The sequence below is a fragment of the Lepidothrix coronata genome, unplaced genomic scaffold, assembly GCF_001604755.1.
Source record: "Lepidothrix coronata isolate B3197 unplaced genomic scaffold, Lepidothrix_coronata-1.0 Scaffold159, whole genome shotgun sequence".
Taxonomy (NCBI): Eukaryota; Metazoa; Chordata; class Aves; order Passeriformes; family Pipridae; genus Lepidothrix; species Lepidothrix coronata.
Window position 1 is genome coordinate 1723581 of NW_016690339.1, and position 27657 is coordinate 1751237.

Consider the following 27657-nt stretch of genomic DNA (forward strand, 5'->3'; position numbering starts at 1 on the left):
GAAAGTGTCAAAAAGAACAGTCGAGAATTGCGACAATGATTCAGCTTACGCTCATTGTGTGAAGTACTCTGCTAAAAGCACAGTGCTGAGAAAATTCTTGGTTTCTCCTTGTTAAAAAGAATATGCTGGTACAGATGTGGTAAATACCAGTTTGATGAATAAGATACTAAACCATCCCTTGAGTTTATCATTGTTTTTTATGATAGGAGGAAGCAGAGACTCTGCTGCTCAGTGATTTCTCAAATGTTCTCAGTTCTCTCTAGCAACAACCAAGGGAAAAGAGAACCTCAATTAAATTACCCTACAGAAGAAAGGTAATCTCTTGGAGGATCTCTTGTCAAGAGGATCAACCTGATACATTCACAGAGGTCAGTGCCAGACACTGGCTGAAGATGACTGCTTCAGCTTCTGGTAATCCTAGCAAGCAAGGTCTAAGAAAGATGTAACAAACTTCTAAACTTCTACTGTTTAGACTCTTACACACGTATGTAGGGTTTGTAGGCAGGGATATGTCTTTAATGTAAATGGCAATGACAGTTGGTTAGCAAATCTCTCAATGTGTTATGAGTATCATTCATAATGCAGGGCCAATATGCAAATCTTTGGAGAGCCCAAAAAGCCCTCACTCAAAGTGGAGAACAACAGTTTTGACAATCTAAAAGCCAACAGTGACTGGAAAGAAGGAGGAGAGCAGGGTGTTCCACTTCACGAGCGAGCTACAAAGAACAAAGGAGGCTCTGGTTGTAGTCTGCCCCATGTCACTGTTCAGTGCCACCCATTCCTGTAGTTATCCTCTCAGCATGCCTTTCCACACATGATCAGGTTTGTGTCACAAAAAACACAGTTGCAGCAGGTTGCTCATCTTTACAGAGAGGCCACTCAAATCTAATCATCAGAGATTCTGCTCTGGAATCAACTCCTTCCTCAGCTTGCTTGCACACTCCCAGAACACAGCCATAAGTGCTTGTTTATAGGCTTGTCTAGGTGGGTCAGAGGTTTCCTACTGTGCTAAACCCTGTGGTGTCTGCCTCAAAAACACTCTCCATGAGAACAGAATGCACTTTTTATGGGAATAGGAGGGCATGTCAAAGCAGGTGCAAGATATACTTCTGTGGCTTCATAGAGGGAAAAGTGAAGCAGCATTTAGTGTACTGAACCCATTTCCTTCATCACAGGTTTATTTAGAATATCTAATACTTAGTACAGATTTCAGCAAAGATGTTTATTATTAGCAACTTTCCTGTCCAGAGGTACAAAGGAGAATCTCCTGTGCATCCATAGCATGGCCCCATTCTCCTTAAACACAATGAAAAGAATATTGCTGGTTTTATTTGGAATTCAGTCAGATCCTGTCACCAAACTAATCAGTGAGCTAGGAAGTGTTGAGGGGAAAGGCTTACTTATGCCTTTTCAATTCAAAGCAAACAGCAATCAACAACATATTTTCCCATTTCAATCACTTTCCTGATTTAACAAGCCACTCCTCATTGTACTAGAATAATATTATTGTTTATTGATTGCTCATTTTTAAAATGGAATCCCATCTGTTCTGCTTTATTTCTGCTTATTCCCAAAGTTTCCAATTAAACAGGGAATAAGATCTTAATGCCAGTATGGCTCAAACACAGTGAAGTGAAGGCTACATCTTCATTTTTATTTTCTGCTTTGGAGTCTATGGATGGGTAGTTCCTCTAAAGAAAATTATTAAACATTAGAAAATATAAGCACTGCTGTGAGTGGGAAGGTGTGCATAGGTCCCTTTACAGGTTTGTTGTTTTCTTTCCTGTTTCAAAACAGGATGGGGAAACTTTGCAAAATATAATACCACAGAAGACTCATATTACTTTGACATCAATTTCACGCTGGGCTTTACACACAGAAAGTCAAGCAAATTCAAATATAAACAACATGACAATTTCTGTTCCTATAGCATAAGATAGATTGCTTAAGTTAGACCGTGTGGGAGATATGCACCAATGTACAGGCCCATGCACCAACATCTTCTCTTTCAATATCTTCTCTTACTAATACTTCTCTATCTGACATTGTAGCTTTCTTTGATGTTCCTAGGCTTAGCTGCCCTTAAACACTGTAATTTCCATTGACTGGTTCATATACTCTACCTAGAGATCGGCAGAGATTGTTGCAGAAGCAATATCACTATTCCCTTTTGCTCTGAAGATCTAAACACCAATCATTACATCTCTTAACTCTCTCCGTGCAATCAAAGCATGTCCTAAAACACACTGACCCTCTAATCCCATGTCCTCTGCTCTTCCGGAAAGCTGACAGAACCAGCCTAATTTATACAGTCTCCTCTATCCAAACTGCCTCTATAGTCTCTCCGAGTCTCTCTCTCATTCTTCATTGATAACTCCATCCACCCCTGGAATCTGCTGTGGCACAATCTACTTTTGCCTCCACTGCTGAAAAAAACTGAGACAGCTTTAAGTACAGAGAAAAGATCAGGATTTTTATGCCTTTTGAATCGACCATTTCCATGCTTTATACAGGGTGTACATAACAGGGGTTTTTTTCATGGAAATGAAAAAAGAGGGACTGAAAAAAATCCACATTACCTAACATAGTGCAACTTGTATGTAATATATAACTGGAGCTCTAAGTCACATATCTATGATGAACATGACCTCTCTCAATTCTGCTTAGCTTATGCATCATCTCTTCTTCAATAGTGGAATAAAGCTGTGGAAGCCCATAAGAAAAAAGGGTCAAGCTAAAAGTATTCAGAAGTACCCATGAATTTTATTATCGATTCACAAGAAATCTACATTATTGTCAACATTGGTCAATGCACCAATTATGCAATGTCCTTACTGTAAAGCATGTACAAATTATTTGCTCTGCACTTGCTTTTCATGGCCACCATTTCATAGAGCACAATTTGACTTGGACAAACCACTGACACATATTGAACAGCACATTGAAAAAATCCTTCATGCCTTTTTTTCCCTTCTGTCTGTTGTACAGTATGTTCCAAATACGTGGAGGATAGAAGACATTGTTAAAATGCAATTGCTAAAATTCTTACCTACACATTAGTGTAGGTACACAAAAAGCAACCTAAAAAAAATTAAATTCCTCTTTTATCACTTTAAGAAATGCTTTTCCCGAACAATTAAAACATGCACATGCTTTATTTTGCTCTCAATTAGCTGTCATTTTCTGGTTCTCTTCCACTAAGCTGATCTTTGGCTTGCACATATTTCAGAAGAAAGCCTTTGTAACAAGTATAATCCAAGTGAAAACGTAATTTTTCTAAATCCTAAATTAGATACAAACTTAATCTGATAGTTTCACATTGAACAGACTACCTTCAAATGCTGGCATGTAACTGGCTTGCTTTCTTTCTCTCATCTCCATTGTTCTTTGTCGCATCTTTCAGTTTAATTTTACTTCTCTTTTTAATCCTTCTCATTAGACTTGTTTATCTTTAGCTGTTACTCACTGTTTTACCAGATGGCAAGTCATGATGTTATTTCGTAGCAAAGGAGGGCCTAACTGTGCTGTCCTAACAGCAGTCAATTGCAAAATTACCATTCACAAAACAAAAAAATTACATATTGCCCTGATAAATTTTAACTGAAACTCTTCTGGACTGCTGGCTAATTGAATACCTTGACACTATGCCTTTGTTAATTTTTTACTTTTCTGGCTTGAAATACTTGAATACTTCAAGAAATTGAGTTTCTCCTCTCCTCTTTCCCTTGAAAGCAACAAACTTATTCCTTTCCTTTAAAATGTAATTATGTTTCTTACCATCCACGCTGTGACAAAATCTCCCATCCAAGTCCCAACTGCAGCCATCTTCATAAAATTTTCATTCCTGATGCCCATGAAGTCTGTTATAATGTATGCACTGTGGAAACAAGAACACAGACTATAAGCTATACCCATTTGCTTAATGCAGCTATAAAGAACTTGTATTAGTGACAAAATTTATGATTAGCTGTGAAAGATTTCCCATTTCTTTTATAATAACTTTTTCTGCTAGATCTGAGTCTTGACATAGAACTGAACTCGTATGGGTCAATTCCAATTAGAAATGTAATGTGAATCTGATTTTGAAGCCAGTGTCTCTTTTGAAGGTGTTAAAATAACAGTTGGCAAAGACTTTAGGATTATCTAGGGCTTCCATAAGTAGAAATTGTTTTACACTTTTTAACTCTTCCTTTGAACAAATGGAATTGCAACATTCTCAGAATCAGTGACTTTGCAAAAACTTTATGAATAAAAACAAAAACCTTTAAGGTCTCTTTAAAAAGATAATTGAGCTACTTGACTTTTCACTCCATTAGTTATACAATCATGTTTTTTTTTACACAGTGCAAGCAAGCTTTGCAGAATTTCGGTGAGATGTCACTGTTTGTAGATTTATACACTGTATTTTCACAGCTACATTTTACTTAAATCCAAATGAAGCATTTCCATTCTGCTTAAATAATGCAACAGATAGGATTTAAAACCTCACATGATAATTTGACCTCTAACTTCAAATTCATTAAGATGCAATAAGGACAATTAAGAAGCGAAAGTTACTTGTGTTGAATTAAAACCTTTCTGAAAAAAAATAGATCTTTTAATATAGCCATATCCTTTACTAAAAGACTTTTACAGTGTTCAAGAAGAGGTGACTCTCCTCAAGAGCTAACACATTGAATAATGATGGCAATTGTGTTTTAACTTTACAAGTGATATCTCTGTTTTCAAAATGCTGGTAAATATTGCTTATGTAATGTTATGCCCATTTAGGGGTGTGCACAAGTGATATAGCTACATGTAAAAATGTCCTGGAACATTGTGCTATCCACTACTCAAATTCTACCATTATTATATACCAAATGTTGAAATGTCTAGGAGCTAACAGATCACATCCCTGCAATTGGATCAGTGCAAACTGATCCCACTTTCTGGGCCTGTTCTGTTAAAATCTGAATATCTGATCAGGACAGAAGGTCTTGCTAGCACAAATTCATGCACAGCAGAGTATAATTTCTTAGACACACTTTAACATGTTCTAGGGAGAGGGCAACAGCAGAAACCAAGGAAGACTGAGAACAGCAAGTACACCCCTCACAGATACATTCTCCCAGATGCTTTATAACTGGAAAACATTTGGAATTCCTTTTTTCCTGCATCTTGGGTATGCCATTCATGTAGCACCTGTGAAGGCACAAAATTACCAAGTCTGCATTCCTTAAGAAGGTGTCTTATTCACAAAGAAGGCACGACAATAAATGTCACTTGTAAGGACGGGCCCTCAAATGCAAACCATATCTTAATCTTTTCCATCTATGGGAAACACATACCCCAGGGTTCTCACCTTTTCTCATATGCATTACACATTGTCTTATCACAGACAATGTGTAATGTTATACCTCATTACAAATGTACAGTAAGTAAACACTTGCACAACACTCCCATAAAACAGGCCACTTGGGTGACTCCTATAGCCCAGTCACATACAGGGGGCCTGCCACAGCCACCCCTGGCAGGCTGCTGGACACAAGACAGGTTATACAAAAAGGCTGAGAGGTCACTGAGCACTGAATATAGGTATTCCCTAGTAGGAGATATATCAAACCAGACATAAGCCATTTTTTTTTTAATAGCAATTGAAATTCTCAGTGCAATCACTTGTTTTTACAAATGTTAAAAGTATCAGAAGGCTTACAATAAAATGAGCTGGATACAACACTTAAATACACAGAAAGGCCTTGAAAGCCTCACATCATCCTAACAGTTCTTTTTGTAATTTGAAACATGAAACCATCCAAGAAGCTTACTATGAATTGTGCATCACAGTCTATAAGTAATGCCTAAATTAAATATGCAAACTGACAGACCTTCAGTTAAAGTAGCATATTATTATAAAGAAACTCTTAGGAACATAATCTGTGCATGATTTAAGTGCATTTAGTGATTAAAATACAGCTACAAGCTTTTACAAACAGGGAGAATATTTTTAGCATTGTCATCTTATTAGAAATAGCAGTTAAATACACTATTATTTTATTAACTGTTAGCATTACACTCAGTGTCTTTTATGCTCTCTGCAGCATTATTTTCATTTCAAAACTCAAACAGAAACTGATTACTTTAAAATATGGATTTGAGGTTGTTAACAATTTAAAGAAAATAAAAATTAAAAAAAAATAAAAAGAAACCAACCCATTCAGCTTTCATTTTCAGGTTTTAGTTCAAATATAAATGAGAACAGTTGACATTTTCAAAGAAAGCCGTGCTTTCCTGGTGATGTTATCAGGATGTATATTATAACAGCACCAAAAGTAAAATTAATTTTATTGTGAAAAAATATCCACTTTTTTTTCTATCTTTAGCTAGTGATTAGAGAGTTTAAGAGTTTTGCTTAGCCTGTTTCTTGGCTAGGACCCATGTCGGCACCTTGCAGAAGGGCTAGTAGCTGTTGGGTTCCAGTTAACTATCATGGTCAGCCCAGATTTTCTGTAACTTGTCAAAAGGCTTCTGTTTAATTTTCCATACGTGTTTTTGCAGCAAGGCACAATCATACTGCATGAACACCACAATATAAGGAAATACTGAGCAAAAAATATAAAGAAACACTGAGTGAAAAAACACAGCAGTTAAAGCTCAGAGTAAAAAAACTCCTCAGAAAGAGACAGGATAAGTGTAAATAATTGAAGGCTGAGGAGCCAATATTTGTGAATATTATAGATAAAGGACAAGTTTGTAACTGGGATTTGAAAGCCTTTGACAGTAAGACTGTATTGATCTTTGTCAGTAAGACTGGAAGCTGCAGCTCTAGGGCAACTGCCCTTAGCAGGACAAAGTCTAAGGAAGGTTGACCAAAATTTTAACAGAATAGGACAAAAAGAGGAACCAAAAGAGACTTGACAAACACAGTTCGAAATCAAATTAAAAAACGTATATATGTGAAAAACATAGGGTACTGTCTACATTCATGTTGATGCAAAAGGTATGGTAATAATCAAGAGTCAGTAAAAAGACATAGGAGCTTGATATATTTGATCACTTTTCTGGAGTTAAGAGTTTTCACAGAATGGACAGCGAGGAAAACAACAGCATTAGCCTAGAGAAATTGTTCAAAGGAAGATATCAGAGTATTTTTTCAAAGGATGACACTTTACCAGCTGCTAAAATGATGAACAGGTTGAAAGCAAATGGAAGGTTTTTAATCTTACATTGGACAAAGATGCACAAGTCACTGTGGTGCTACTGACACTGTTGCAGGCACCGGAATAAAAGTTGTGACTGAGACTCAGTGCTGAGATGGTGTTTTCTTGACCATCACAGGATCTAAAAATGGGCTATAGCTTGAATTTATACACTTATATTTAAGTTCAAACCAGGAAGTCAAACTCTGAATGGAGCTTAGTCATACTAGTAAATGCAGATTAGAGCATGATTCATCCTTATACTACTGTCTACATTCTGGGTCAATGATTTATGTCTTACATTACTGCTTGATGGCTAGCATGTCAAAACAACATGTTCACACATCAAAAGGCATTGTTAAACCTATGTGACTAAATAATTCCCAGTGCTGTGACATAACCCAGTCTCCAAATAACATAACCTGGTCTCCAAAGAAATCTTCATCTCTTGTGAGGCCTGCGACACAACTGAAAACCAAACATACCTGAACTGAACCCTGGATCTCCATGGACAGCAATGAGAGCATAGACACTTTGGGGAGGTTTTAGTTGCCTTTAAAGCCATTTTAGCAATCTTGATTAACTAAACTTCAGCTGGCTCTTTATACGCTCTAGACCACTGAAGGCACTGGGCTGGCACATAACACACAGGGCATGTTCTGTACAGAGCCAACAATAACTGTACCCACAGAGAGTGGTAACAATCCTCTTCAAAAAGGAGGGGAGGCCTAAATATCTTTTATGTTGAGTTACAAAAAGTCTGTACATGTTCTGCAGTCTGATATGTGCTTTTCTGAGGTGGTTTTATCATCTGCCATTCCCCCTAAATAGCTGATTATCTATATGGAACTCATCTTCCCTAGTGCATCTGACAAAGTGAAATGCTTTGTCATTGGCAAACAAGTGACAGCATGGGAGTTCAACACAGGCTGCAAAGAAGCATGTGTTTAGACACGGCATCACAAGCTTCCATTACTCCTAATTTAGCAGAGGCAGAGAGTATCAGAACAGCTGAAAACATACATAAAAGACTGCAGATACAGTTCCTGATCTGTATTTGTCACTCTAAAACGACAGAACGGCAAATGAGACACTTGGTAGCACTTTGCTCAGATGAAAAGCTATTCCTCTACCACTAGGAATTGAATCAGAGCCACAGGGAACTGGAAGGTACACACAGACAGCAAGATCTGCCGTTTTATAAACTGGCAAATCATAATGAGGATGGCATAAGGCATAGCTACCAACAGACAGTACAGAGAGCACCTATACCACTCCCCCATGCATTCTCTGTAGCTACAGATGAAACTTCTTCTATGACACCAGAACAGAGAGAATTAAGAGGTACTGAATCAGGGATTTTGCTTGACAAGACATCAAAGAACTAACAGCCACAAGAGGCTCAGTACGTTGATGTCTAAGACGCAAAAAAATCGAGATGCAAAACCAGAATCACTGGTTGATAACTTATTCACACAGTTTTTTAAAATCAGGCAACAGAACCATGATTCTGAAAACCTCTGCTCATCAGTCTACAGGCCTAAAGGCTGTCTAACTTACTCTGGGGACTTTGCTTTTAAAGCTCCCAAGCCATTTAAAGTTCTGCTGCTGGGATATACAGGAGCTTCCCGCTCTCCACGATAATAGGCCAATTGATTTCTAGCTTTGAAAGCCTACCTATAAGACAAGGCCCACTGAAAAATGCAGCAATTGCAATTCTCTCTGTTAATATAGACTACGTGTATGCACGTAAATGGTAGGGAACATATGAGATCCAGTCCCTATTCCAAGGAACATTGATTCAACGTCCTTCAAAGAGAATTGTGCCTCATTGTCATGCTCAATAAGAAAAGAAAAGGTGGTGACAACTTCTATTAGGAAGGTAGGGCTTTTTGTATATGGCATTCTCCAACAGGATGAGAAATGTGTTTTTCAGCCTCTGTTAGGTGAGATATAAATGAAGCTGTATATTCCGTGCCTTGTAGAAGTATCATCTTTCACATATAAGAGAAACATTCCCTTTCCTTCACTTTTAGAGAAGTGGAGGTGAATGCCACTGCTCAGAATAGCTGTTTGGATTAGATCACAAGTACAGTCCTACTTAAGGTGTTTAAGCAAATTAGGACAGGATTTAAAACATATTTCTGTCCCTAATGTAGCTTTTTTTAATTGCAAATTATAGAAGTTTCCTGTATGGGTTTTTGTGGATCCTATTCCAACAAACCCTCAAGCACTTGGTGCATAACAAAGTCCGGACTTCTCCATAAGGATCAGGCGGTATTTATACAGATTAACTTTTGCCTAATGATGCTAGTCTTGCTAGGCTGTCTCCATAATCAGTGGAGTTTACAGCAATTCAAAGAAGGATGTTCATTTAGATGATTTTCTTTTATGGCTTAGTGACGCCACACATGAAAATGGCCAACAGCTTACTTCTAAAGGAGTTGCAAAAAGTAACTTAATGACAGGTCTACTCCCAGAGGCTGTGAGAGTCTGCATCTCTACTGGGAAAACCTTAGGGATCTGCAAATTCAAAAGTGTTAAGGACTCCACTACACAAGGAATGTACCCTCCCTGGGTAAACTTTGGTGAGTGCTGGCACATACTTCCAGCAAGTTTAAATGACAAGATTTGCCACACCTACATTTTTTGTGTGTGTTTCAATCCCTAAATGACATAAATAAAATTGGAACCAACCAGTGGATAAGTTGGGAATTGAACCCAGATTTCTTCCCTCAGATAAGCATCTTTCTCCACTGTTATGTAAGTGCTGTGATGAAAATGATCTACTACCCCTACAGATTCCACTACAAGGCATTTATGATGGACAGGACAGTCTGGGAAAAAGCATAAAAGGTGTCTGACAAAAGAATAAAACAAATTTATTTTTCAAATTTATTATCTCCATGAGACATCTTTTATAAATTTTCCAGGATTTTTTTCCTACTCACGTGCAATGTATATCATAAAAATGTATATTCCGTGTAGTCAGTAAAAAAGGAAAAAAAAGGCTGAGGAGTGCATTCAGCATCTTTCTGCAGCAAATAAAGGCTAAAATACCCAGGCAAGAATAGACTGCAGAAACACTTCTAATGCTACTGTGCTAACAGATGAATGCTCGCCTAAATATCCATAACACAGCCTTACCTGCCCCCACCACACACTCACACAGATACAAGCACTGCAGCTGTTTATATGTAGTTATTTATGTTTCCACTTCAACTCTATGACCACTGCATATGTTGTTTTTATTGAAGCAATGAAACACAGAGTTGTCTCTTACATGCCAGGATAGTTGTCTCTACAGGATAGGATTAAAGTATTTTCTTACTGCTAAGTGAATTTCTTATTGAACATTATTTTAGTGGACAATGAAACAAGTTCAGAGAACTGTGACACATTAAGGGAAGCATGTCACACTGTTAAGCATCCCTTTTAATAGGCCAGTAAAATCCTGTGACTAATCCACAACACTGTAGTATGTGCTGGTACATTAAATGCCTTATTTGATTCACTCCATTTGCCTATATACTATGATATCAAAATACTTTTACAGTAAAAAGTTCCGAAATGCTAGATAAAACAGGTGCCCAGGGACACAAATAAGACAAGAGGCCTCGGGCATACGAATTTTGAGGGTTTAAAGAGGATCTTGACTCCTCATACTGTAACACATTCTGCAGACACACAAGTTTGCAGTCTCAGCCCTTGTCATATGAATCCTGAGAAGGATAGCAAGAGGTAATTTTCAACAAGACGCTAAACAGCAAGATAACTTCTACACATGTACATTGAAGAAAAAAGTATGCTTGGAGTTTCTGATATTTAGAAATATGTAAACTAGGGGTTTTTTTGGGGGGGTTACATTCAAGATTTTGTAAAATGTTGTAGATATGCTTATCTTAAAATGCAGATAATTTGTTTGTTGTGTGATATTTCAGAAATACCTACTGAAATTTGAAAATAACATATTTGAAAATAGCATTAGCAAATTTGAAAGCAACATTAACAGAAACTAAGGAATATAACAGGCAACGCATTTAGAAATGTGAAGTTAGTAATTCAGAAAAAGAAATGCATTGAAACATTTTCTTTTAAATAAATAATTGCTCTGTTTTTAAACCTGGCGAGATACTAGTAAGAATGGCTTTGATTAATGCTGCACTGGCTAAACTCTTCAGAATGGGACATGGCTTACACATATCCATGCCCGTTATTGATGTTTCAGCATAGCTAAGAAGGGATAAGGGCAGATGTGTAGCAATATTCTCAGAACTGGCAGTTCAAAGACAAAAAATTATTCACTTAAAAAAAAAAGATAACCTTTCATATCATCAACAAATATAAACAAAATTAAATAATGTATCTGGAACTCCATCACTTTAACCAAGTGCTTTGATAACATTAAAACTTCAGTGAATTTCAGCAAAAACTTCGTACTTTCTATCCATTTCAGTTGTAGGGATGGCAGAGAAGTTTAAATGCATTACTATAATGCTGAATATACTAGTAACTGCAGTAATATTGCTATTCAGAAAGGAGAAATTAGGACAATTTGCAGGTGTTAAAACATGAATCTGCTTGTAAGCAGTAGCCCAACCAGGAAAGCAAAAGTAGAAAAATATTTTAGTAAATTTTAGTAAAAACTTGTAAGTATTAGCAGATAATGCAACTTTGCATATTAATCATTCTTTAACTTACTAAACTTCCCTGAAATATTGATAAACAGATTAAATTTCTTTTAATTAAAATAATGAAATGCCAGAAAACTACAAACAGCATGTCATAAGTTAATGAATTGGAACTGAAGGAACGCAGAAATGTTGGCACAGAATCTCCACTGACAGATTCTCACTGATCACAACTGAAAAGAATTTGAGTTGGCTCTGAAAAAAACTCTAAGTCCAAAATGTAAAATAAAATAGGGAATGTCTTGATTTTATTTTTTAAATAATTTATTAAAATAAAGCAGATTTTTTTTCTTTATTTAATGGCATTGTTTTAAGGCTTTACAAAGACCAATATTAGTTTGATTTCAAGGGTTGGCCATAGCAGTTGGATGAAGCAAAGACCATGTGCCTCCTTTCAACACTCTATTCTCAGGAACCACTGATACCCTGCAGCTGAACGACAAGTGGCCAAAGGATTGTCCTTTCAACATGGACCAGAGGACTTCTAATGTTTTACTAAACACTGGAAGTCATTGAAAGAGCCTATGTATTTGTGACTGGAACAAGGTGAGATGCTTCACTAAAGCACATGCTGGACCTCTTAGACAGAGCCTGAATATGATAAGTAATAGGAAATACGGATGCATGCAACCTGCATATGGATGCCCACTTTCAAAGCAGTGGCGTCTGACATATGACTCACCCTACAATTTGCATTAAAGTACGTAAACATGGTGGGAGAGTATAATTGCTGCTAAATAGACTAGAATTATTTGGTTGGTTTGGTTGGTTGTTTTTGTTTTTTTTTTACTACAGCAGTACAGAGTCATAAGTTTTAATTTTGACATTTTTATTTCCAGAATTTTGCTGCAGAGATATATCAGGGTATTGGAAGAGAATACATACTTTATAGGTTAGAGGGTGATTTAACTGACACACAAGCTTCTAATGACAATTTCAAATCTATTCATATTATGTTTTACATAAGACATGAAGATATTTGATTTGGCTTGTGTGCTTGCACTGCCAGTGCCGATGGAACCTCTGACTCTTTCTTCAAAGTTATCAGGAGTAAAAAATGGTCAGGAGTATTCTGCTATTACTATAAAATTGTAGGTCATGCAGAGCCTGCAATCACTTGAAGAAATGTACTGATTTTAATAGATGGGGGGAATTATAAATCTGAAAATATTTACAAAGCTGAAAAACTTGCCATCTCTCAAAAAATAATCTTGTGGTTTGATTTTAAAATTCAGTTACTTAGAAATATTTAGCTTGATTTTTTTTACCTGTTTCTATGGTAATTCCAGCTTCCTTTCCAAATCTGCATATCATAGGATTTTTCATTATTTTAATTTCTTTTGCTGGTTAGGAACAGAAAGTCCTTCTAATCTGAAAAATTCTTGGGACAAATTGCTTCATATCCATATCACTTTTGATTAGCATTTACTGTGCAAGTTTCTTCTTTCAGAAAAATTTATTCCTACCTATGATACAGAATAAGGCTAGATATTCTTTTAGAGAATTCAAAGATTAACTACAGATATGAATATGTTCATCTTCCAAAAGTAAGGTTATTTAATGCTTAATTACATTTGAATGGTATCAAAATTGATTTATCAGGTTTTAATTTTCTATTTAAATATTTTTAAATATTATTTAAATAGAAACTCTTATGTTTTCTTATTAATCAAGTCGACAGAATATAACAAAAGTTGTGAGACAGTGACTGCAGAGGTCCTGTAATGACTATTTTAAGTTATCTACACCAATCTGAAGCTTTGTATCATGACTGTTCAAATTGTAAAACAAACTTACAGAAGTGTCAAGTCTGTAGAACAGGTGATTCAACTAAACTGATCTTTTAAAAATAAGTGTTTCTTTGATTATTTTCTGTAACAGAAGTAATATTGAAATGAATGAGTCATTTAGAAACAAGATCAGTCAATGAAAATATCTGAGACTGAATGGATGGATTATGGGGCAGAGTTCTGCTACTTTGCATTGCAGAAGTACAAATTTACTACGAAAGAAAGGCTAAGTAAAACCTGCCTGGTGGGATATTTGCTCAATGAGTAGAAAGTACATAAGACTTTATGGTAGTTTGAGGGCAAGATGAAGATTCCTTAAGTATTAGATTATTGACAAATCAATCAAATAAGCAATTAGTAATAATTAAATAAAGCAGGTAAAATCACAGAAAAAAATTAGGTCAGAAGGAAACTCAACAGATGAACTCATCCAATCCCTGTTTATATTTACAGATTGGTCTTTTTAAGCCACATTTATTTAAACTTACTTATTTAAACTTAAATCCATTATCAAAAGTAAAGTTAACATTATTTAAATGTCCGAATAAAATCTGGAAGGGCACTAGGGAACAAGTGCACTTTACAATTGATTGGTCCAGATTTCTAGTTCAAGTTGTCTCTCGTGATTATGCCAAAACCTCATCCATTTAACACAGTTAAGGATTTGGCATAGAACACTTCCATGTAAATAGCCAAGATTTTTCTCTTCATGTCACTAGAATCCAATAAATTAAAGTATATGCTGCTATACATCACTCCAAACAGTTAGAAGAAAGAAGATAAAAATTCATTTTTAACTCCACATTATTAAATAGTTTAGCATTTGCGAAACGTCCTCCACAAAATATAAGTATTTTATATTAATATAAATAATACAAAAGTTGGCCATATTCACATGCATTTATTGCTTATGCAAGATATAAGTTAATTTTTTTGATATTGAGGGACAGAACAAGTCAAAATACTAAGAATAAATTAAAACACAAACTCTGCTTACTATAGGATCTTCCTGCAAAGAAGGAAGATTTTTAGGCAAAGCCTAAAAATAAGTGTAGCAAAAGCCCTTGGATAATCCCTGCTCAGTTGCTTCTTCATGAATACTAATGGCACACACACCTGCTCCATGGATTCCACCAGTAGGTGCTGGAATCTCTCAGCATGCCAAGATACTGAATGCTGAATTTCTCAAGGACTACAAGGAGACCATCAATCAGCCAAGATCAGAGAAAACCATATGTAATAGGAAAAGGAATATTAAAAACATATTTAGAAGAAGGAAAAAGTGTAGCAGAACTGGGAAACTGGACTAACAAGTTTTATGGAAGGGAAACGACAAGATAGGTATACACAGAAATGCAGAAATATATTCAAAGTACAAAATATATGAAAAAGAATAAAGATCACACCCAAAATGGAACAGATGTGATCACAGTCTTCAAATGCTTTTAAGAGAAATATTTAGATTCAGCTGTATTTTGCTACTCCTTTTCTAAAGACTGAACAGGCTACAATCTCAGCACTGTACAGTAAGTCTCACAGCAAGAGGAAAAACAGAGTTGCTTCCTTCCTTGAAAAGCACTCAGTTAAAATCTTAATTTCAAACACGAGAATACACCCAAGCTTTCTAAAATGTCATTTTAGTGTTTATAGTTGCCTACAGATCCTTTGCTGTATTAAGGTGTGTGCATATAAAAGGAGACTGAAAGTGCAGTTTGTTCAAGGAACTGAGAGTTCATATCAGCCTAGAACATCAGAATCACAGAATCATAGAATGGTTTGGGTTGGGAGCGACCTTAAAGATCATCTAGTTTCAACCCCCCTGCTGATGGCAGAGACACCTTTCACTAGACCATGTTGTTCAGAGTTCCATCCAACCTGGCCTTCAGCACCTTCAGGGATGGGGCATTCACAACTTCTCTGGGCAACTTGTTCCAGTTCCTCACCACCCTCTCAGCAAAATTCCTCTTAATATCTAATGTAAACCTACTCTCTTTTAGTTTGAATCCATTCCCCCTTCTCCTGTCACTACACGCACTTGTGAAAAACCCTCTCCATCCTTCTTGTAGGCTCCTTTCAGATACTGGAAGGCAACAATTAAGTCACCCTGAAGTCTTCTCTTTTCCAGGCTGAACAAAAACAATTCTCTCAGCCTTTCCTTGTAGGAGGGGTCCTCCATCCCCCTTGGAGTCATCTTGGTGGACTCAGTGAACTCACTCATTCCACGGCTTCCTTGTGCAGAGGACCCCAGATTTGGATGCAATACTCCAGGCAGTCTCACAAGAGTGGAGAGGCAGAATCACTCCCTTGCCCTGCTGGCCACACTGCTTTTAATGCAGCCCAGGCCACTTTGGCTTTCTGGGCTACAAGTACACATCACTGGCTCATGTCCAGCCTCTCATCCACCAGCAGTGTGCAGTGGCACAAATAACTGCACAGGGGTCTTATGAAGATTGGAAACAGCGTTAACATGTCAGCTTTACTAGCCTTTTCAAAGAACCGTGTCAGCAGAAACAATAATTCAGGCCAAATAACCCAAGAGTTATTCTCCATCTAAATAGATGGAGAATGGATACTACAATTTGATACAGCCACAAATGAGCTGTATCAAATAAGAATCTTCTGAAGCACTTCCTCTGCAAATGCTTTGTTCTAAACCATTATCCAAGTTCTACAGCCTCCACTCAAAATTAATAAGGAAACTGTAATGGGGGAAAATGTCAATATTTAAAACTACTTACAGGTCCAAAGAACAGCAAATATCTTTCAAGATGGATGGGTCTGTGAGCAAGCTGGTCTAGTGGGTGGCATCCCTGTCCATGACAGTGGGGTTGGAACTAGATGATCCATAAAGTTCCTTCCAACTCAAACCTTTTAATGATTCTGTGATTCTGTTATGTATGTTTGGGTTTGAATCTGTTGAAGATGACTGGTGTATATCAGTCTTGCTGCAATCTACAAAATCAGACTGAGATATAGAAACTGCTAGAGTTGTTAAGTAAAATGATCTATTATGCTCACAGGTATTTTTAAGAAGAAATAGAAGGAAAATGAGGCTTGACAACTCAGGAGCTGGTCTAAGGATTTGGTTGGCTTCACTCATAATGTACTATCAGCAGCAGATTGTAGAGCAGATGGAAAAGAATTAGACTTCAAGCAATGTACAAATTAACAAATCGAGGAGATTGTTTCTTTACAGAATTACTTGAAAACTATATATAAAGAACAACTGGGTATAGGGCAGTCATTTGACAAGAGCTGGCATATAATAGCAGCAAAGAATTTCACATGGCAAACACAGGAAGAAGACCGCCTGTTCTGGCACTCCTTGATTGACAAAGCAAATTAGCTTTATTGTGACTTCTGTTGGCTGATATCAGTCCAACACTTGATCTGATATCACTTTGCTCTGTATTGTACTGACTGCTGTCTTTTCTGATCCTTACACTACCACCATTTGTGGTCTGAACTTCACCGAATAGAGTATCCTCCTAATTTCTCCCAAGTAAAGGACTAGGACATCATGAAACAATGGAGAGAGAGATATGCATTTTTGATAGTCAGACACCAAGTTTTGATGGTTTTGGCTATATTTCTAAGGTCAGTTAGTTACAAATACTATGTTTCACCTCAACTACAGACTTAAAAAAAAAGTCTCAATTTCAGCTAGTAGTTCTAGAATTCCCTAGAAGACTCCATTTCTCTCCACATGCAATGGAGAAAAATAAGCACTTTACAGACATAATTCATCTGATTTATCTTAAACATCTGCACTGGGTCTGACTGAGATGGAGTCAGTTCTGTTTATAACATCTCACATGATGCTACCTTTTATATTTGTTACCAAAACAGTATTGATAACACACTGATGCTGCCTACCTGTTAGTTTACCTTGTTAATGTGCAAGAATACATCTGAATGAGCTGAACCATCTTCTGGGGATTTCAGTTCAGTTACATGTAAAAGTAGTTGGTTAACTTTAAACTCATTTTTATTGGATTCTTAAACTATGAGATATGGCAAAATATGGAGTTTTATATTTTAAGACTGGCACTCTTGAGATTACTAGAGTGAAGGTCTAACATTTATAACATGTCCTTGCAAGCCTACACCCACCTCAAACTGCAACTAAAACTAGTGATATACTTACATTAAAATATGTCGTTTGGAAAAAAATTCTAACTGAAAAACTTTACCTTCTACTTAGACATAAGATCAAAAAAGACATTTTGAAATAGTGTAAAAGATTACATGATAGAACTTTGTCAGTAAAAAACCTTTACAAGACTGAGTAAACTGTAATTAAGACTTCAATAAAATAGTAAGTTAAATTGGAAGTTGAACAGACGGTTAGCAGGACAGATATAACCAGAATTAAATAAACTGTGGAGTAAATATTCTATCTTTGTCTGATGCTCATCGTGGAAAATATTTCAAAATGCTACTGTTCAATTATAATCTGATCCAGAATGGTTTTTTACTGCCTGAAAGTTATCATCTACATGTTACTAGCTAAAACAAAGTGTCCTTAATAAGGGTACCTTGAGATCTACCCAAGGGTAGATCTTAATAAGGGTACCTTGGATGCACCCAAGCTTTGGGAACATCACCAATGCATTTTATGGTATTTCCTGCATTTACTTACTGATTAGGTGGGAGATTTTATTATTAAACTGATATTCTACACTGATGAATGGAAGAAATAGAAGGTTGCTGATTGGATTGGCAGAGCAATTCTAAACTCTTCTCTCTGCTCAGGAAAAGCCACTACAAAAATTCTCCCTACATTCTGAAACCAGCTGAGGACATGGGAATGATTAGAAGTGCCTGATTGGAAGTGGGTAAGACAGAATGTAATTCTTCAGGTAAAAACAAGTATTTTAAGCCTTGTACAATAATTACAATATTTTGTCTTTTAAAGGAGAAGATAGAGACAGTGAACAGCTTGGTTTCAAGCAGTAACGGACACACCACTATGAAGGTACAAGGCAGTAAAGTACTGTGAGACCTAATCAATAGAAACCAGAGGCTAGAGGCAGAGTATGATTAAATTTCAGGACTTTAAAATCCCATTTGTCATTAATATTTATAAATATCTTTCTTTAAACTTTTATTATTTTTCAAAATAAATATTTTGCTAGCTATATGTCAGATATATTGCCCACTTTGAGTTTTTGAAATGTCTTTTTCACATGCTTTCATGTGAACAAAAAAGATATGCATATCTAAATACAGGTCACAGCTTTAGATCAGACATAATACTGCCATCTCCTTTTGGTATATGCATTGAGTCAGGCTAGGATGGACTTAACTTTCACTAAAGCAGCCCACATAGTGCTGTGCTTTGTATCTTCAGTGGTGTTGATAACACACTGATGTTTTGGCTGTTGTTGAGCAGTGCTCACTCAGCGTCAGGGCTGTCTCTCCAGCCTACTACTGTAGATGGGCAAGAGGCTGGGAGAGGACACAGCCAGGACACCTGATCTGGACTGACCAAAAAGATATTCCATACCATATGCATCACAGTCAACCATAAAAGGGAGGGTGAGAAGGAGTAGGGAGAGACATTCATGGTTATGCCGTTTGCCTTCTAAAGCAACTGCCATGTGTACTGATACCCTGCTTCCCAAGAAGTCATTGGACATCTTTCTGCTCGCATGAAGTAGTGAATATCTTTCATCTTTTTTCCTTCCCTTCCACATCTGGCTTTTTCTCTCCTTGTTAAACTGTCCTTACTTCAACCCATGAGCTTGTTCATCTTATTTTCTTCTCTGTCCTCCTGAAGCTGGAGAGTGAGAGAATGACTGGGTGGGGGCCTGACAGCCAGCCAAGATCAGCCCTCCACAATGTATTCTGTTCATGTTGACTTTCTAGTAATAAAAAGGGTCCACAGCTGATAAAGTAGTACTGTGATTTCATTTTAATTTAAATATTACTGAAGCAACATTTTAAATACGAATCATAATGCAAAACTTCTGGTAGGATTTTCAGACATCCCCAGCACCTACATTCATCATATTTCTCTCTCCATAACACACTGTTAAAACAAATAAGATTAGGGATTTCAAAAAAATAAGTAATCTTCATCTGCTAACATCAATTATTCACCAAACCAATACCAACAGGTCCACGAAATTCTATTTTCACATTTTGTTCAGTTCCTCTTAATCTAGATAGACGTACTGTAATAGTGGGATATTTACAACATTTATGTCTTCAGTTCAAAATTTATGAACCAGAAACCTTCACAATGCATATAATTATATTTATGATAAATGTATCAACCTAGTGAGAAATCTCAACATTACCAGGATAATGCAGATGATCTACAAAACTCCTAAAAATAAGTATCACCCTGTCCGTGATTTATCTCCCGCAATATTTAAATAACATTTTCTTGTCTTTGTTTGAAGTCTGTTCAGTCAGTAGTTTGTCACATTTTGTGAACTGAATTCCATTTCTTGTTCTGTACTGCAAATGAAAACAAAATCCTCTGCTAGATAAGAGAAAAAAGAATGGATTGTGACATTGTCTCTTTTGATTTACTGGTTGTACAGGCACACTGTGCATTATACTGAGTCACCTCTTTAATTTCCCCAAAGATTGTATCTCAGAACTGGCAGGAGATCTGCCTTTTGTAGGAATCCAGTTCCACTTTTTCACATCCAGTTTTCACAATTCCTATAGTACTGGAGAGGAGGTCATTTGCCAGCACTTAAAGCTGATGCATTTTTACTCTTTTCTGTACTGACCAGAATTCAACTGTTCTTTATTGATTCTTTATTCCAAATAAAAACTCAGGCAATTAACAATGCAAAAGAATGAATTTTACATATTTTTTATAAACATATACTTTTATACTCATGAACACAGAGAATTATTTAGGTTGGGAGGAAACTCTGGAGATCACCTAATCCAAACTCCTTCTCAACTCAGGGCTGATGACAACTTGATCAGGCTGACGGAAGTTGAGATCTTCCCTCAAAACCAGAGCACAGCCCAGACTGTTGTTGAAGTTTCAGACCTCCACAGCTTCTGCAGTCAGAGGTGAGGAGCAGCACAAAGGACAGCCACTTCTGTGCCAAAGATGCCACTTAAAAAACTGTTTAAGTTTTTATTAAATAATAGTACAAATATCCCTGCCATCTTTTGCAGCTTGGATGACCAATTTCAGGAAGACCAACAGCAGCAAGAACTCCAAAAGGAAAGTTTACTCCATATTCTGCTGATCTAATTAATTTAAATATATTTCAACTGATCAGATTTGTAACAACAAAGACAAACACTGTTCATCTACATCTGAAGTGAAAGTTATCTCCCCATTTATTGGTTTTTTTTTTTTGGTCAGAAATGTATTGGTTTGCTGAGTTTTGGGGGTTTTTTTCAAGATAAGCATTCCAAACTGATGAAAAAGTGTACGCAATTTATGAAAATTTCAGAGGAAATGCATTCATCTTGGAAGTCATCATGTTGTTGGATAAAGAAAAATACAGTTCAAAGTAAAACCAAACGTGTCAACTGGTTTTGGACACAGAAGGCTACAAGGTTTCTTTTTAAACAAGGATTTAATAACAGAATGACAAAGAAACAGCTATGGTTAACTATAACTTGTCTTTAGCTGAAATTGAGAGCAATTATAATTTTTTTAATATTCATTTTTCCTAATTTATTTAGAGGAAAAAAAGACTTTGGCATTAGATCATCACATTTTCAGGAAGCTCTTCTAAGGCTGAGAGAACTCTTTGTTATGAAGAGACCATTCAGGAGTGAAAGAAACCCTGCCATCAATGAGGAGTACGTGGGTGTTCTCCGCGGGACAGTTGGATTCTTAATGTGCTGCGGATATGATACATTTTCATTGACTTTTCCAACACACTGTTTCACCTTGTGTTGTCTCTAATCTGCTGCAGGCTTGACAAAGCCTGGCTCAGCCCCATATCCATCCTGTAATTAGTATGGCTGGCTATGACAGCAAGCACAGTGCTGCCTTGCTATGCAAAGGTACCGGTGGGAAGACAGCACAAGCCATATGACTTTTTCCAGACAGCAGAATAAGTTAGTGTTTGGAAAATAAGTATATGAACTCTAATGGTGTTGTGCCTTCAGTCTGCAAAAGAAACATCCAACAGAAGTTTTCTGAGGGTTTTATACCACTTTTTTTATTGCCCTTTGTTTATTGCAGTCCTATCGTTACATGCATCTCTCCATACGTCTTTCAGGTAAGATTCAGTTGTCAGTGCTTCCATTTCTCCCACAATGTTATATGACTACCATGAGATAAAACTGAAACCTCAAATGAAAATTTATTTATAGAAAATATAGAAATAAAGCCTTTTGTCCACAAAACAGATGATCATTAAACCAATGTACAGGTTTTTCTTTTTTTTTTTTCTTTTTATTTGCTGACACTTCCAGGTATATAGAATCCAGTTTTAAAGCCTTTTCATCTGCTTAACATGAGGAGAAAATCTTTTTCAATTGCAATTACTATTATATTATTATTTACTTCACAGAAATGACATTTAATTAGGTAAGTGGTAGCAAGATTTTATCTAGTTGCAAAATAGATGATTGTTCTTTGAGTCAATATGGAAGTAAAGAAAACCCAAATGATTTGGCCAGACAGGCAAAGTACAAAACAGTAATGCTTCAGATGCACTCCCTTATCAGGAATTTGTTTTCATTAAGAAAGATCGTGTTTCCCTTACGGAAATTTTGTGGCAGAGGTATCTCCTCAGTAAACAAAAGGAAGCAGTTTACTTCAAAACAATAAAGACAGAAAAGATTGTTTTTGGAATGGGACCGATAAGTTGATCCTATTTCTTCAAAAGCTGAATAGACTGTAGAGACACTCGTTTTTTAAGTCCTTCAAGAGAGAAAGTAATCAAGAGTGTAGAGTTTTCTTGATGCCACCAACAGTGCCAGTTTGGAACAAATATTAGCTTACAATACTTCCAGATGACCTCCATGGCAGAGAAAGAGTTGGAAGTGGAATGGATTCCATGTTACTGGGAACATATGTTCCCACAGATAGTCTGGGGAAAAATTCCCCAAAAGATGAGAAAGAGAAGTAATATACAATGAAACATGTTTGACAGGCCAAATTTGGAATGCTGACACTTTGCATTCCTACTGTTGTAAGATACTGTTGTCATACATTTGTTAAGAATTTTTGAATACTTTTTCTGAGAGATTTTCAAATAATTATAAGCACCATGGTCAGCTTGCATAAAATATATACTAAGTATAAGGTAAAAATAGGGTCCATATCCAACATAATTCATTCTGAAGTATTTCTGGGCAGGGATGCAATAAAGCAAAAGAATCTGACTGGATACTGAAGAGATCAGCTATAAGAAAAAACTGGCAATAAAAAAGTTTGCCATCTTCTCTTGGGCAATGGAGGCAGAACAGTGAGCTTCCCTACTGCAAAGAGACTTTTGCTGCAACAGAGGCCTTTGTTATAAACAGGTAGCTCTTTCAAGAGCTGATGCCTGTGGCTGCAGAAAGAAATTTATGTTTGAGGCAGGCAAAGTGAGTGTCTACTGTTTACTGGAAAGAGAGTCATGAAACAACAGTGTGGCAAGTGACAAAAAGAGAAGTGATACTGAAAGAGAGGAACTCTTGTATATTTGTAATTTCAGATTTTGTGTAGCCTCTAGTCTCAATCATCAGTCTTCTATTAATGGAGTGAACCTACTCATAGCTGATCAGTTTATAACTGGAGAAAAAGGAATGTTCATGCACCTTGAGTTTTGTAGTATGAGTTTCAGGCTCTGACTACTACTTCCTTACAGATGCTGCCTACATAGCTTTGTCCTTACCTGAATGTTGTCCATCTGAGGTGAATTTCTTTCACATTTCAAGTTTTAAACTACTTTTTAACAATTTTTTGACTGTAACATTTGAGTTCCAATTTAAAAATAAGGCATGTGAAGATTAACAGTATAGTTACATATCAATTCACAGAATTAAAGGCTGTAAAGTGTAAAACACCATAATCCATCTCATCTGCATAATACAGGTCATAAAATTCTATACAGTAATTCTTAGCAGAAATGGACTCCTTCTAGATGAGGTTAAGTCCAGTAGAAAGCCTCTATTTCATACTTTAAACATATATACAGCGAATGTACACATCACTTAATTTTTTTCTGAGGGAAAAAGCTGTTACCTATGACTCTTCTAAAACTGTGAAGAAAATGAAGCACTTCTCTCTTTCCATTTTGTCTACTCTCCTCCTTCTTCAAAGTCAACAAAGAAAGGTTATTACAGCTGACCTTGATCCCAATAAATTTGTATCTGCCGTTTCATTCGAATGAAAACATTAAGAAGTCACCTGACTTCCCTGAAAAAAAGCAGTTCTATAATCCTTGAAAACTTAGTCCCTGAACAAAATCAAATCCTACAATGGAAACAAGGAGCAAGGAAAGATCAAAGCTGCAGACTGATCTTCCTAAAACCTCTGGAAGTACAATTCACACGTATGCCTAACAAATGTTATCAAAAAATTATCACCCCTTTTTGCACTGATTTTTAGAGACTGATTTATTTTTTTTAAGATAAACATAATGTGTGTATTTCTCTCCTTTCTGCAACCAGAAACCTCAAATACCCTGACTCAGCCCAATTTTTGTTCATGGTTAAAAAGATCTCTCAATGAAGTCATTAAACAGGAAGTGGGGCCTGAGAACTTGAAAAATTGAAGTTTTGGGGAACAAAGTGAAAAAATTTCTCAAAGGACAGTGCTGGGATAACAGACCAAAACTAAAAAGGTTAGCACAACAGATCGTTAATTTTTCAGATCAATCTGCCATTTCAAGAGGAGGAATACGAGCTTTATGGGGGGGGGGGCAACACTTTCAGTACAATGAAAATTCAATCTGCTACACTTACAATCTCCATCACAGAATCATAGAATCAGCCAGGTTGGAAAGGACCTCTGAGATCATCATACTCAACCCTTGATCCAACACTGCCATGGTTACTAGACCATGGCACTAAGTGCCACATCCAGTCTCATCTTAAAAACCTCCAGGGATGGAGAATCCACCACTTCCCTGGGCAGCCCATTCCAATGCCTGATTACCCTCTCTGGGTAATCTAATATCTAACCTAATATCTAATATCTAACCTAATATATAACCTAATATCTAACCTAAGCCTCCCCTGGCAAGCTTATGACCATGCCCTCTTGTCTTACTGATAGTTGCCTGGGAGAAGAGACTGATGCCCCCCCAGCTACAACCTCCTTTCAGGGAGTTGCAGAGAGTGATGAGGTCTCCCCTGAGCCTCCTCTTCTCCAGGCTAAACTTTTGAAACACTAAGATCCTAAAGGTAAAAGTGTGAAGTAGCAAAGTGAAGCTGCCTCTGAGAATGTAGGTGGTATAAGCTGACATGCTTTGGTTTAAAACAAATGTTTCTTACTAAAGCAGATGAGGATTCATCTTCCAACCAGAGAAGTGCTTCCTAGAAAAAAGTTCCTCTGACTGAAGGAGAAACCCATAGTGAAGAAGGATGAGGAGAAACTCACAAAGAACCCCAACCAAACAAACAAAACAAAAAATGAAACAAAAAAAACTCCCCCACACAAAAAAAACCCCAAAAAACAAACAAAAAACCCAAATCAAAACAAAAAATCACAATCTTCTTTAATGATGTTGACTACACTGCATTTTTGTTCCCTTTACAAGTCTAAATATTAAATTATATTAATAAATACAAAGTAGTATAGGTAGATACACAAATGATGCACTTCTGCACGAGGTATTTAAGCTCATTTCAGACTGATATAGTCCAAATAGGCTTTTGCTATAACATTTTGGACAGAAAGTCAATTACAAATCAAAATTAATATTTATCAAAATCTCAAATCAAAGCACAAGTCCCTTTAAGCCAATCTTGTACAGAACTCACACAGTTCTTGTGTTAGTAGGACATATACAGGCAACTTTATCAGAAAACAGTTTTATAAATTCTGCTTTTCACCAAATCAATACTACTGTTAAAATGAAAGATGAAGTAACATAGTAACTGCATGGGTTACTATTTAACATCAACACCACCTAAAATGGTTTGTGCAATGAGTTCTTAAACAACTGCATTACACTGCAATAAAAAAGCCTAAAATATCAGTATGTTATTCATCAATTTATTCTGACAGGATTTCATTAATGGAATTGCAAGGCATCCCATTACTAATCTGGTAGGCTCCCCTAAAATAACTTGCTCGATGAGATTAAGGATTTATGTGTATACACTGTCAGAGGGCTTCATCTTGGATCCATTCCAGACTTGAAAGAGGTCCCATTGGGAATCATTTACTTTCAAACTGGTAATAGTCAATAATTCTAGAAGCTCAGTTGAACACCTTCAAGTCAATGCAATCTTACAAATAAGTTCAAAGTTTAAGATGCAATAATTTTTACAATGTTTTGAAATTTTCAGCTAACTATCTTTTTAACTGTGTTCTAACCTTTCTGTTTTAGAAACCTACACTCAGTATCTTAACAAAACCATAACATGTCTGAGGTAAACAATATCCCAGGAACTACAGTATTTCCATGGGTTTATTAATTACAATTAAGAACAAGTATTGAGACAAAATGATGCAGCAGGGCGCCAACGAAAGGACATGTCCAAGTACAAGATGCAGCATGTAAAGAGTAGCAAAATGCATGACATCTGGCCCCTACGTTCATGTGGATGCCAGAGAAAGTAAGGGAAAACTTAGTATTTTACTAGCAATTAGGTACTGAAATAACTTTTTTGTTTTGAAAATAAATTGTGCTGCATGCTGGCTGCTGTAGCCTGTTACAGCAGAACACTTACCTGCAGGTGTATGATTAAATGTACTGGTATGAGAAAGTGTATATTTAAAGTGTATACTTTAATTAAGTGCAGTTTGCTGAACCACAGTACCCTGGTACAACTAAGTTCTTTGGAAGCAACCTAATAATTTTGGGAAAACAGTGACCTTTTCTTATCAGTCACTACAGAGCAGAAGTTTTTCAGCTGACTCAGGTGATACAGACTGCAGAGTGTCCTCAGCATTCACATCAGAAAAGTGAATAAAACCAAAACTGAATAAACAATCAATCAAACAGATTTTAAAACAATTGTTACAGGCATTACAACAAACAAGCATTACAGGCCTACTGTCATCTATGCAGGGCTTCACAAAAAGTGAATATAAAGATACATTTCCATTGACAGATGACTGGACTACTATTAGGAAACTGGATAAAAATTCCTTATACACATAGCTATACAATACAAGGTAAGACCAAGCCGCAATATATAATCATGTTAGGAACATATAAAATCAGAAATAATTTATAAGTAGATTTAATTAATTGGAACAAAGCAAAATGTAACACCAGGTATTCATGTCAAGATTTCCATATACAGACTTGCTTTACAAAAAGACAGATGTAACCAGAAGCCACAAACACTGGATCAGACAGTCAGCTAAGGAGAGCAGCACAGTTCCTTGGATTTACAAATTTAAACAACTCACGGTTTCACCTCACCTGGCCCTCCTTTAAGTGAACTCCTTACATTTTCAGGGTCATGTAAGTTGAAAATAAACAGCAAATCAAATTTGATCAAAACAGGTTAAGGCTGAACATAGGCTTCTAAATTCATAAGTGCCATTCTGAAAGCTTTCACCTAATCAATCCGATACTAAACCACCTATTTCTGGACCATCACAAAGAGTAAAATTTTTTTAAATTGCAAAATTTAGCACATCACTGCAAGTTGATCATAATTTTTCAGTAATTACTTTTAAAATTAATTAATGAAGTAGATAAGTAACCAAAAGCAAGAGATCATAACAGAACAGCATATGTTTCTGACTGATTCACTACTAAAAGTAGTTGTCAAATAAAATACTAAATAAATAGTTGGGTATAGCTCTATTTGAGTGTAGTTCTATTTGGAATTGTCATTTTCAAAAGAAAACTTCACTTAATTGATATACAATGCATTTTGAACATATTA

General features: G+C 36.3%; 1 protein-coding gene across 2 annotated transcripts in view; it reads right to left on the reverse strand.

Annotated features, from left to right (window-relative positions):
• TMEM117 (transmembrane protein 117) overlaps positions 1 to 27657 on the reverse strand; it is a 197141-nt gene that overhangs the window by 107252 nt on the left and 62232 nt on the right. For both annotated transcript variants that reach the window (XM_017829167.1, XM_017829168.1), the window contains one exon: positions 3778 to 3877. In XM_017829167.1, the coding sequence (XP_017684656.1) occupies positions 3778 to 3877 (100 nt within the window). The remainder of the gene's footprint in view (positions 1 to 3777; positions 3878 to 27657) is intronic.